At 40.7% G+C, this 13,942-nt stretch overlaps 1 protein-coding gene across 1 annotated transcript in view; it reads right to left on the reverse strand.

Moving 5' to 3' along the window:
- Nucleotides 1–13,942, reverse strand: part of LOC128638839 (uncharacterized) — a 227,025-nt gene that overhangs the window by 203,875 nt on the left and 9,208 nt on the right. The window contains exon 6 of the mRNA XM_053690972.1: nt 2,375–2,467. Coding sequence (XP_053546947.1) covers nt 2,375–2,467 — 93 coding nt within the window. The remainder of the gene's footprint in view (nt 1–2,374; nt 2,468–13,942) is intronic.

Below are 13,942 nucleotides of genomic sequence, written 5' to 3' on the forward strand. Positions count from 1 at the left end.
TGGCTGGGTAGGATTAGTGCAGTCAAAATGACCCTCCTCCCTAAAATAGTATATGTTTTCCAAACAGTGCTTGACAAATATGTTTAAAAATTAGGAGCCAATAAGAATATTTATGAGCCAGGCATATTTTTAGGAGCCAGACAGTTGGATTTGTATATAGATATATGGAGAATAACCCAAAAAAGATAGGAGCCAGGGGTAAAATTCTAGTAGCCAGTGGCTCCCAGGCTCCTGGGTTTGTCGAGCCCTGACCTATACCATTACCAAAAACATTTATTCCACTACTACAGAATACACTGATTTCCTACATATGGAATCGGAAACCCCAGAGAATCTCCAGAACAACATTATACTTACCCATCTCTCTAGAAAAAAATATACTGAACATACCTCAGAGCAGTTAATTCTGCAGGCCATTCCCCCAGCTGAAGTTTTCCCATACTCTTCAGTTATGTGTGAGAACGGGGGTCTACCTTTGTTACAACCTGCTAAGATCATCAAAAACCTCAGGCAAAACTCTTCTTCTAATTTCTGCCTGAGGTAAAAACAGTACAACGCCGGAAACGTTTAAAAATAACAAACTTTTGATTGAAGATAAACTACACTAATTCACCACAACTCTCTTGATACTTCCTTTCTGGTCGAGAGCTGCAAGAGAATGACTGGGGGCGGCAGTTGGGGGGGAGCTGTATGGACAGCTCTGCTGTGGGTGATCCTCTTGCAGCTTCCTGTTGGGAAGGAGAATATCCCACAAGTAATGGATGAATCTGTGGACTGGATACACCTTACAAGAGAAATCTGTATAATACTGTATACCTGCATAATACTTCTAAAATAACTGCAAGCTTCTTTTAAATATAGCCACAAAAAAAATGTGCTGCCCCCCCTACAATCTGCCGCCCTAGGCATGTGCCTTGTTTGCCTAGGCCAAAATACGCCCCTGTCTGTCCCATAATAAAGTCTTGCCAAATAATTAAATAGTTATAGCTGTAGAATACAATTCATTCAAGCTCAGTGATTGACATGAGATCAGTCAAGCATTTCATTTGACATGATTTTTTTTTTTAAATAAAAATATATAACTTTGGAATTTCTCAACTACTTTGTATGAAATATAGGTGTTTCAGTCTCAAAAATTTAAACTCAATTACAGATATATAGCATTGGTCACCAAGAACAATAATGTATTAAGCACTACAACTGTATGTACTGAAACTAAACAGTATGGTAGTTGTTCAGAGCCAAAAAGATTTGATAAGAGTGCCACCTTGGTCACTTAGTACTAACACAATTAGTACTCTATGGCGGCAGTGTTTTACAACATTATTTGTAGCTTTGTTATACAATGTTGCAAAACACTGCCGCCAAAGAGTACTAAAGACACATGCACACTCCTGAGCTCTTATGAGCCTACCTAGTTTTACTCTTCATCAAAAGATACCAAGAGAACAAAGCAAATTGGAAGTCAAATGGAAAGTTGTTTAAAATTGCATACTCTAGAGTCTATGAATCATGAAAGTTTAATTTTGACTTTCGGTCACTTTAATAGGGAATTTTGCTTCTCATTTAAAAAAAGCATACTGCACTGTTTCAAATGAGGGGTCCCTTTTCCCTTTAGCCAACACAGGAGGGGAGACAGGTCCTCAATTATAACCCACTTCTAGTGAAACAGTATTTTAAATGCTGTTGCAGGTATTCACTATTTTTACAGTGATAACCCGTAACTTAGAAGGGCAAGCGGCCACTAATTTGAAAGGGCAGACTCTCCTCTTTCAAATGAGGGGTCACTTATCCCTCTAGCCCAAAGAAGTGGGGGAAATAGAGGCTCTGTTAAAGCCACCCTCCCCCTTAGGTTAAACAGCGGGTTTTCATTGCTGTTGTAGGCAATTGTCATTGTAAGTGGCCTGGGGGCTGAGATAGGGGCTTCCAAAAAAACCTTCCCCAGCTCCCTGATTAGTGGTTTCTCACTGCCAGCTTCGGCAGTTAGCCCTGCCCCCTTGTGAGATCACCACAGGCACCAGTGGTGACATTTTGGAAACTGGGTTTCACTGCAGGTATCTGAAGAAGAGTTGCTGCACATGTGCAAACGTGACAGCACAGTAATGCAGTGAAAATTAGATTTAAAGATGGCGGCACCCATTACTAGAGGAATGTGGGGAGTAACATCAGTGTTTAAAGTTCTTTTAATGGTGCATGCCGATAAAAAGCTCTTTCTTCCATTATTCAATCTATTTTGCCAACCCTTTAATTGTCTCATTCTGTTATCTTTACTTTTATTTCTTCCTATAAAGTATTTTCAAATGCAAGTTAATCCCTCTGTCCCATTAATTTTAATTATATATTGTTCCAGCAAATTAGCCAAAATTTCACTCACTTTCCTCATCGTCCACCTGCTGCAAATTGCTTTCCTCTCTTTCATCTTCTCCTTCCTCTTCAACTGATATTGCATCTTTGTCATCACAGTTACCTGTTAAATTGCACAAACAATTAACATAGTTGCAAACATGCAGTTCAAAATATACTCAGTAGGTTTTAAAAAAAATTGAATACTTTTTATATGAAAAAGGGTCCAAATAAATAATGTGCATTATTTTAGCATATAATTTTCATCAGCATGGAAAGCAATCTCAGGGTAAACTGGATACACACAGGAAGTTATCCTCACGAGGGTTTTACCACAAATATACAACAAATAACAGGAATTAGCTGGAACTCGCATACGAGAAACTACAATAATAATAATAATAAAAACACACACACACATACATATATATATATATATATATAAAAAATATATTTACGGGTACAAATTTTCAAATCTGAAATGCCAAAATCCAGAATGATTGTAAAAGCCAGATTTCTTCATTAATATTTTATTTAAAAATAAAATTATTAAAAATTACCAATTTGATGGACTTCCGGTGGGCGGGCGCTGAGAGTGGAAGCAGGGGAAAGGAGCTCCGGACCCTTGGCCCCTACTTTGAGCTGGAAACACTAGAAAAGGCCCATAACTAGCCAAATTCCTTGGCAGGGAATAAATACCCCTGTCCGGAGCACTACGGTAAGGAGTCTGACACCCGACTCCCCCGCCGCGAAGCGCAACTAGAGAGGAAGGCAGAGGAGAGTGGCTGCAATAAGGGCGGCTGAAAGACAGGGCATAACAATAGCCCAGAATTGTACCGGAGGGCTCCTTCAAGATCTAGAGCTCCAAGCGAGGTGCCCCAAGCAGAAGGAAGGAGAAAAGACCGGGTGAGGGGGTGAGTGGAGCTTTGGCGGCAAAACGCCATCTTGACATAGCTGAGGGGAAGGTGAAGTGACGCACACAATATTACATAGTGCTAGGCCCCTCAGAGACACACACCATAAGAAGCCTGAGAAGCTGAACGCCAGACACAAAACTTACACAGACAAGGGAGAAAGGCCCCAGATTGTAATAGGATTTGAGAGTTATAAACGCTATTGCTGCATATCAAGCGGTAGGCCAGGGCCTGTGCTGTGCTGGGACTTTATTATTTTATTACTGCAGCAAACAGCCTCACCCACTGGTGGTAAACAACAAAGAAATATTCAACACAATCCCAAATAAAAACAAAGCAAGACAAAGGACTATAAGCAAACCCATCAGCCACATGTCAAGCATATTAGTTGATTGCTAATTTGCTGAGCAATATAGCAGGGGAGGTGTAAGACAGGACCTGCAGAGACATATCACAGAAGACGGCAGGAGAGTCCTATACAGACATTCTACATATACCTCGGCTGAGGGATTACAAGATCAAGCCTAACTCTCTGATCACTAATTTTTTTCTCTGTGGAAGTTGAGTATACACAGGCGCAACATACAGGCTGCGCTAGACAGAACCACATAAGCAGCTGAGAGTTACTTCTCGCCAGATCCCATAGAGAGGGTCACCCTCATCACTGACATTCTCATTCATTTATTTGATATAAAAAGCTGTGATAACGCACCCCACCACAATGCAGGGCTAATCTGAATGGGCTCACGCCCCCCCGCTCACCCTTCCTTTATGTTTACTGAACATTGCAAGATCCTCTAAAAGACCTGAGACACCCAGACCTGTTTCTAGCGGTCCATTATCCTTATAAAATACATAACACCATATATGTGTACAGTTGAAGCAACAACTGTGGAACTCTCAACGCTGTATGCAAAAGTATTACGACTCATACTCCAAGAAAACGGACACAATGACAAACAGGCTAAAGAACGCTGATAAAAGAAAGCACCAGGTGGAGAGTCACCAAGCTCCAGGGCCTGCGGAAGATGCTGGATCCAATAGTCTCATGGATGCCCACCCAATTGTCTCACAAATCTCAGCGTTGTTCCTACCCAAGATAGACCAACTCCAAACAGGTATGGATTCTCTTACAGCCGAAGTTAAATCCTTTAATGGCAGATTGACACGGGTGGAACAGCAGGTGGCAGAAGGGGAGACCCGTCACAGAGAAACTGAATCCCAAGTCCATACCTTACAACAACAGAACGAACGGCTGTGGGCAAAGATTGACGACCTGGAAAATAGGTTGCGACGGAACAACCTAAGGATAGTGGGCATCCCTGAGTCAGTCCCAGGCTCCCAATTAGTGGAGTTTGCAGAAAACACCTTGCCGGGACTCCTTAATATCTCTAAAGACTATCTCCCGTGCACAGTGGAAAGAGCGCACAGAGTGGGAGACCAGAGCAAACACAAGGAAAATAACCAACCATCACGCCAAGTCATGGTGAAATATCTCAACTTTAAGGACAAAATCTCAATTCTACAAGCTTATAGGAAAGCTCCCTCTCTCGAATACAATGGAAAAAGACTATACCTCTTCCAAGATTACTCTGCGGCAGTAGCTGCCAGGAGGCGAGAATTTTCACCATACTGTAAGCAACTGTTAGAACAGGGCAGAACAGCAGCCATACTGTTTCCGGCAAGATTGAGATTACAAACCTCGAGAGGACCACTGTTTTTTGACTCGCCTAACTTGCTCAAGCTCCACCTGCAAAAAGAGGGGGAGAGAGGGCAAGGGGCAAATGAAAATGAAGATGACTCTGATGCTTAGGACTGGGTTCTTTGCCTGGTCGATAGAAAATGATCATTAACGGATAAGCAACATTATTGCAATGAAGAAATGTATCCTTGCAAAGTGAGGGGGGGGGGACCCACTTTATTGTTGGACAGGAAAGTTAGTCCATTGTTGAACTGTTGGGTTTGTTAAGAGGGGAGGTTATTGTTCATTTAGTTCTAAATGTATGCACTGTTTACCGCATTTGTGTCACTTAATTTTGTGTACTAACTATCTGTACTAGGAAAAGAGCTGACCGGGCCTGCCTCTGGGTGCCACCTGGGAGGGGAGGGTAGAATTATCGGTAATAAGCACAGTAACGGTGAGTACCACATCTTTACGTATACTCTGAAATCAATCTGCAACACCACACAAGCATAAGATTCACCCACGAAGATAAAACACCATAAATAAATATACACGAACATACAAAATGAGACTGACCACATGGAATGTGGGTGGGATTACATCCCCAATTAAGAGAAAGGCTATACTCAGACATTTGAACACCTTAAAGACAGACATAGCAATACTTGAAGAAACTCACCTCTCGCAGAAAGAACATCAAAAACTCAGACAGGGCTGGGTGGGGGAGGTGCTACACACAACTTACGAGAAAAAAAGGGCCAGGGGAGTGGCGATCCTCTTCCGCAGAGGTCTAGACTACACTATCTCGCAATCTCTAGTTGATACTGAAGGCAGATTTGTAATGGCAAACATGACAATAGGGGAACTTCGAATGGTTATCTGTGGGGTATATGGTCCACATACTGAAAAGAAAACTTTTCTCACACAGTTACAGACCAAGCTTATACAGTTTGCAGACCTTCCATTGGTGGTAGGGGGAGATTTCAATATTGCCCCACAAACGCCAGCAGATAGGTTCCGAAACCCAAACTTCACATCGCAACACCGAATAGAATACAAAGGATCTAAGAGGGAAACACGTATCCTACATAACTTCAAGGGTTCCTTGTCACTGTCAGACGTCTGGAGAGACAGAAACCCAGAAGCGCGAGACTACACTTGCCTACACCCAGCAAAAACTACCCTATCACGTATAGACTATTTTCTAATCACCAAATCTTTTTGCTCCCGTATAACAGATACTAAAATTGATCCTATAACAATCTCAGACCATGCACCAGTCTCCTTACAAATAGACACTGATATTTCACACAAACGAGGACATAGATGGAAATTCCCAACACATCTATACCATGATCTTAACTTGCGCAGGCACCTAATAGGAGAGTGGCTGGTGTATAGGGACCTCAACGCTGAACATGTGAATAATATTTCACTTTTCTGGGAAACGGCAAAAGCAGTCCTGAGGGGGGTGGTGACAGCATATGCAGCCAAAGTTAGGAAAAAATGTAGAGCGAGAGGGGAACTCCTTCTGCGGCAATTACTTAATGCCAGAAAAAAATACTTGCGTAATCCCACCACACAGAACAGACTCAAATATAGAAAGACCAAAGACCTTAGAGACACCTACCTCATCCAAACCACGATTTCCGCTCAAAACCGCTCACAGGCCAAATTCTATAGGTATGGAAACCGTACTGGGAAACTATTAGCAAGACTCACTAGGTTAGATAGGAAACCTAACAACATATTAGCTATTAAGGACAAAGACAACATACTCACCCAAGACTCAGAAATACAACAAGCATTCACCTCATACTACTCGAACTTATATGACTCACAAGACATTGACCCAGGAAAGAAAGAACAATTTTGGAGAGACTTGACACTGCCACAGCTAAGCGAAGACCACGTACAAAAACTCAATGCCCCAATCCAACCATTAGAAATCACCAAGGCCATCGATTCACTCCCTCTAGAGAAATCCCCGGGGCCTGATGGCCTTCCTGGAGAATTCTATAAAATGCTCAGTACAGAAACTGCAGACACCCTAGCCCAACTATTTAATGCAATTCTAGAAGGGAAAACAAATTTATCCAACAGATTTGCAGAGGCAAACATTACGGTCCTTCCCAAACCTGACAGAGACCCATTGTTAACGGCATCCTATAGGCCAATCTCCCTGCTAAACTCTGACTACAAACTATTCACGAAAATACTGGCCAATAGATTAGCAGAAGTTCTTCCCCTCCTAATTCATGAAGATCAAACTGGGTTTGTAAAAGGGAGGTCAGCAGTAAAAAACATGAGAAAACTACAACTGGTATTATCACATTTTTGGGAGCAGGAGGGAGGAAACAGGCAGAAGAGCGCGGGGGAGGCATGTTTGATTCTAGTAGACGCAGAAAAAGCTTTCGATAAGATATTATGGGACCATTTATTTACCACCCTTAAAAAATTCGGACTGAAGGGATCCTACATGAGAGCTATCGAGACCATTTACAGTACCCCCCAGGCGGCGATTTTGATAAATGGGTCACCATCAAAAGTATTTCCCCTTAGAAGGGGAACACGGCAGGGGTGCCCGCTCTCACCACTTCTGTTTGACCTGGCGCTTGAACCACTGGCGATTAAGATTAGGAAGGAAGCAGAGGGATTGACCATAGGCAGAGACACCATACACCTGTCGCTCTTCGCTGACGACATGGTGCTGTACACAGAAAACCCCAGAGAGAACATACCTAAATTATTGACGACGATAGCTGAGTTTAGTGACATATCAGGATACCGGATAAACAAGGACAAATCAGAACTATTATGGCTACTAAATAGGGACCCTAACACACCATTGGAAGATAACTTTAAAGTAATCACAAACACGTTTAAATATCTAGGCATTAAACTAACAAAAGATCCCACTCAATGGTATACAATAAATTTCAAACCATTATTGCAGAACCTCAAACAAATGCTCCTGAATTGGACGCCATTGCCACTGACCCTGACAGGAAGGATAGGGCTGATAAAGATGACCCTGTTCCCCAAACTTCTCTACACCCTACAAATGCTGCCAGAGCTACTTCGTAAGCAAGATCTCAAGACACTAAATAGGGACATTTTAAATTTCATTTGGAGGGGGAAAAAACATAGAATCAGCTACCAAAAGCTAACATGTCAACCAGAGCAGGGGGGGCTAGGACTCCCCAACATAGAATATTACAACTGGGCAACCCTTTCAAAATATGTGATGGATTGGCTAGTGGATGGGGGACAATTTACTAACAAGTCGCTGGAGACAGCATATATCAAACCATGGTCGCTTAAAATGCTCCCACACATGAACAGGGCACAGGTAGAGCCCATTATCAGGGGGGCGGGCCTTTTTAGTAATCCAATAAAGGCTTGGTGGAAGTTATGTGGGACTCTCGGAGTCTCACATGGCAGTACAGTTTACTTGCCCCTGGGGGGTAACCCAGATTTCCCCGCAGGATTTACCACTAAACCATTTAAACAATGGGAGAAATGGGGGGTAACAACCCTAAAACATGTCTTATCAGGTAACGGGTCCACAGTCAGACCATTTATAGAACTGCAGAATGACTATGGCATACCAAACTCCCACCACTTCGCCTACCTACAGGTAAAACACTACGCGCAAGGTCTACTGAAAGCCGGTAATATGATGGAAATAGACTGTGACATTTATAAACTCTTAAGGTTGACAAAGGGAGGGGTGACCTCCATCTCGCATACCTACAACACGCTCCAATCAAAAGTACACAAAGCCAATATTACACATTTACAAACTGCCTGGGGGAACCTGGTGGGACATGACATCACAGATACATGTGTAGTGCAGAGTTTTGTCGAGGTGAGGGAGGCATCGCTCTCAAATGACATAAGAGAATCCCACACCAAACTAGTCCATAATGCATACATAACCCCCAAAATATTCCACAAGTGGAAGAGTGATACATCAGGGCTGTGCCCGAAATGTTCCAACCCTAACCCAAACATTACTCACATGATATGGAACTGCCCGAAACTAACGAAATTCTGGGGCATGGTGCAGAGGTGGGTGGAAACATGCACAGGGGGAAAAATTCACTTATCAAACGAGTCAGTGATATTTCTAAACCATCAAACGAAGATACCGAGATACACAAGATTCATAAACAATGTAATTCTACTCACCAGAAAACTCATCTTGCAACACTGGATGTCACAGGCATCACCAAGCCTAACACAACTCAAAGACACCCTGAGAAAACAAATGATTTATGAACAACTGGACACTCAGGGAGACATAGCACACAGAACAAAAAAATTCATAACCAAATGGGAACCCTTCATCACCACTTTAGACATAGCGAACCAAAAACAAATAATCTATCCATTCAAAGACACAGAATACATACTGAATGCACAACTACATGGGAAATGGAACATATTTACCTAAAAGACCAGAATCAGCGACCATGATCGGTGGCGGTACAGGGACAGACACATAGAGAACCGGGGTGGCACCCGGGGGGGAGGTCCGGGAATAAGGTAAGCTCTGAGGAGGGAGGGAAACTGGTAGGATGGATATTAGAAGAATGAGATAGAATCAGATTAAGTATCCAGTAGGTATGTTACCAACAGGTTACCCTACATATCAAGAACTGATTTATGTTATAATCTAACTGAGTGAATGATGATAACAATTAGGAGGGGTGTGAGAAGGAGCCTAAAAGGGATGGAGAAAGGATCTCCAAGGAAAAATACTGGAAAACTGAGATGCTAATGTATTGAATAGACATGCCATCATACTGTATCTAGCTGAATGTCTCTGTAATTCTAGATGTTTGTCTATGTACTTGGCATTGGAAAAATAAAATATTTAAAAAAATAAAAAAAAATTACCAATTTTTCCCACCATTAATTTACAATCTTCACTGCCTGTGCTACCTTTCTGATGGTTCTATGTATATATATATATATATATATATATATATATATATATATATATATATATATATATATATATATATATATATATATATATATAGTTGCTGGACATCCTATTCTAAAACCATGGGCATAAATATGAAGTTGGCCATAACTTTGTGGCTATCACCGCCACCACTCATCTGGGAAGGTTTTACACACACAAAAAAAAAAATCTTACATTTTCTTTATTAGGAATCACATGGGGAAAAAAAACCCAACTAAATTAGCTATACATTCAAGTGGTAGATAATGTTCTGTAGCTTCGATATTTCAGATTACAAGCAATGGAGACTTGATGGTGATAGGTTTTGTAGTCCCAGTAATGTTTATCCATTTAAAGTCTCTGGTTGTGATATCGGAAGAAGTAGGATTAGTCCATGTGAATTCCAATTTTATTTTCTTCTTTTTTTTTTAATTTTATTTTATTTTAAAGAACACTAACAAAACAACTTAGTAACAATTAAGAGACAAATGACAATAGACAAAAAATACATATCCTCTCAGCCATGGTAAATACACATATACTGTTCAAGAGTTTTACATAAATCATTTGCAATACAGATGTTTCTATCACAGTCGTGATATGCAGATTACACACATTAATAAAATATGTGTCTAATACTTGTCCATGTCTTATAACCGTTGTAACATGGCACAGATTCAGTAGAATGTCTCATTTAAAAAAAACAAAAAACTTTTGGTAACTAAAACAAAAATAAAAAGCAAAGAGCAACCTAACCAAAAAGGATAGGTGAACAATCACTCACAAGGTATGTGGCAACATTTTATTAGCATACATGTGAGTGAAACTTGTTAATCTGCAATGAAATAACATTAAGAGTAAAGGCTGACACACTGCAAGCGATGCAGCGTGAGGCGAAGCAGCTGCTTCGCGTTGCATCGCTTCTGAAGTTCAGATATTTCATCTCTGAGCGCTCAGCTACGCGACCTGACGCAGCAGAGTGCTCAGAGATGGAAAGGCAGGACACACTGAGCGTGCACAGCCGCATCTACATGCGTCACGTGTCACAGCCTTTATGAATATGCTAAGTAATTATGCACCAATCAGGTAGGGGCTTTATCTATCACATAACTGATGTCATGGTGCGTAAGAAGATCTTAGTGAATAAACTAGCACTTTAATATTGAAAATTATGACTTTGGCTGCATTACAGAGAGTAACAGTGCAGCTTTGGTATAAATAAAGTAAAATCCAGTCATAGCTGAACCTCTGTGAAAAAAACCCATTACTAACATGGTATTTTTAGAAGGCAGATTAAATTTAGCAGAGGAGGCATCAAAGAATAATACACATTAAGCAATTGACTATTTTAGTAGTTAAAGGGACAGTCTAGGCCAAAATAAACTTTTATGATTCAGATAGAGCATGTCATTTTAAACAATTTTCCAATTTACTTTTATCACCAATTTTGCTTTGTTCTCTTGGTATTCTTAGTTGAAAGCTTAACCTGGGAGGTTCATATGCTAATTTCTTAGACTTTGAAGACCACCTCTTTTCAGAATGCATTTTAACAGTTTTTCACCACTAGAGGGTGTTAGTTAACGTATTTCATATAGATAACACTGTGCTCGTGCACGTGAAGTAATCTGGGAGCAGGCACTGATTGGTTAAACTGCAAGTCTGTCAAAAGAACTGAAATAAAGGGGCAGTTTGCAGAGGCTTAGATACAAGATAATCACAGAGGTTAAAAGTTTATTAATATAACTCTGTTGTTTATGCAAAACTGGGGAATGGGCAATAAAGGGATTATCTATCTTTTAAAACAATAAAAATTCTGGTGTAGACTGTCCCTTTAAGTATTATGCTGAGGTCCCTTAAAGTATGAATCCTATACATGATGTGTATGCTGCAAACAATTTAAAACATCTTACAGAGTGAAAATTGTGGTAACAGAGCACATACTGTATATACATAATCATATATAAACAAATGACATATAATAATAAGAAAGCCAGAAAGTACAGTTACAAGTAAATAAATGGTGCTAATACGATGGCTATAGGGAGGTCTAAATCCCCTAAACTAGAACAATATAAGGAATAACAAATAAAACAAAACACTGAGAGCAAATGGTTATAGCAGATTGCATATCACTGAGCACAGAAATTTACCAGCAATTTTCTTACAAGAAACATTACTATAGATGGCCATGAGAGGTTCTCAGATTTAAAAAGTGATACACTTGGCTAATCATCAAAAACTGGCATATTAGACATACAACAAAAAAATGACAGTGTTCCAAATATTATTAGAAATTACAACATTCCTTATTAAGCACTGACCAAACATTCAAGGAATGGAACAATGAGTGGGGGGGGGGGGGGGAAAGGGAAAATACATGACAATTTTACAAAACATCAGGGAAATGTAAAGACTACCGCAGTAATTCTCATGCTGCAGAGAGAATTTCAGAAACAAGAAAAATAAACTGAGTTTCTCCGACACTGGATGGACTGTAATGTTTATCCAATTCCACTCTTGAAAAAAGATTTTTTTTGCAGCTAGGTCATGCAATGTCAGGCAGAATGTCAGTCTAACACTGTGTCCCTTCTGCTCAGTCTTTTGATGCAACAAGTAGCTCCGTATTACCATTGTGTTAGGAACGGTACTAAAATGTAGGTTTATGGCAGAGTCTAGCAGCAGTTGTGGAGACGTCAAAGACTGTGGGCATAAAACAGTCAAAATGAGTGATAGTCGCTGCTCATGCTTAGATTGATACCGTACTCGGAGAATCTTCAAAGGAATTTCCTTTCCGCACTACTGCTCTTGCTCCAGCACTGCACTAATCTCCACCTCACACGATGCAGAGTTGAGAATCCCGAAGGAAGAAGTGAGCAATTTGATCATCGATGTAGAACAATCTAGATTATCCGTAGCAGGTAAGTACTGTGTATTATTGATTGTGAAAGGCTCTAATTCGATTGATAAAGGCTCAAACAGGCTTAGAAGTTTTTCAGTGTTGTCCACCTGATCTATTATTTTGCTTGACTTTATATCATTCAGGGCAGAATCTAGTGTATTTTGTAATAAATCAAATAGAAGTGCAAGAGTTGCAGTTAACAGATCCACAACATGTGCCATTTTTTTCAAAGAAGCAAGTTGTGTGCAGAGTAAAAGCTGAATGGCTTCAGAAAGATTCTGACCTCACGGTAGCCAGGAAGTTGAAAGAACCTGATCCAGAAAGGCTCCCGGGCACTATAGTTGCCAAGGGAAATAAGGATCCCACAAATAGCCTCAAACATTAAGTTCTAGCATAGAGCTATATGAAACAGTAGCCATCTTCTTTTACACAAGATTTTAAAGTGTGTCTGTCAGAATTAGTGTCCATTCAGCCAGAAGAGCCTTTGTGAGGTCAGGCACTGATGTTGGTTGAAAAAGTCTGGCTTGAAATCGGCATTCCAATTCATCCCAAAGGTGTTCATTGGGGATGAAGTCAAGGCTTTGTGCAGGCCTCTCAAGCTCTTCCACACCAAGCTCTTTAAATCGTGTCTTCACAGACTTGCCTTGTGCACAGTGGCACAGTCATGCTGGAACGGCAAAGGAAACTGTTGCCACAAAGTTGGAAGCTCCCAATTGTTTAAAATAGCTTTATTTTTTTCCTGCAGCATTTAGATGAACCTTTATCAGAACTAAGGGGCCTAGCCCAAATACTGAAAACAGCCCCAGACCATTTCCCCTTCTCTACTAAACTTTACAGTAGACACTATGCAGTCCAGTAGGTAGTGTTCTCCTGGCATCCGCCACACCAATATTCGTCCATTAGACTGCCAGATAGAGAAGTGTGACTCATCATTCCAGAGAACACCTTTCCATTGCTCCAGCATGCTTTACACCACTCCAGCTGACTTGTGACATTGTGTATGTTGATGTAAGGCTTATGCACAGCTGCTTGGCCATGAAAACCCATTTCATGAAGCTCACAATACACAGTTATTTTTCTGAGGTTTCTTCCAGAAGCATGTTGGAACTCTGTAGTAAGTAATGCAA

Source organism: Bombina bombina, chromosome 8 (assembly GCF_027579735.1).
Source record: "Bombina bombina isolate aBomBom1 chromosome 8, aBomBom1.pri, whole genome shotgun sequence".
NCBI lineage: Eukaryota > Metazoa > Chordata > Amphibia > Anura > Bombinatoridae > Bombina > Bombina bombina.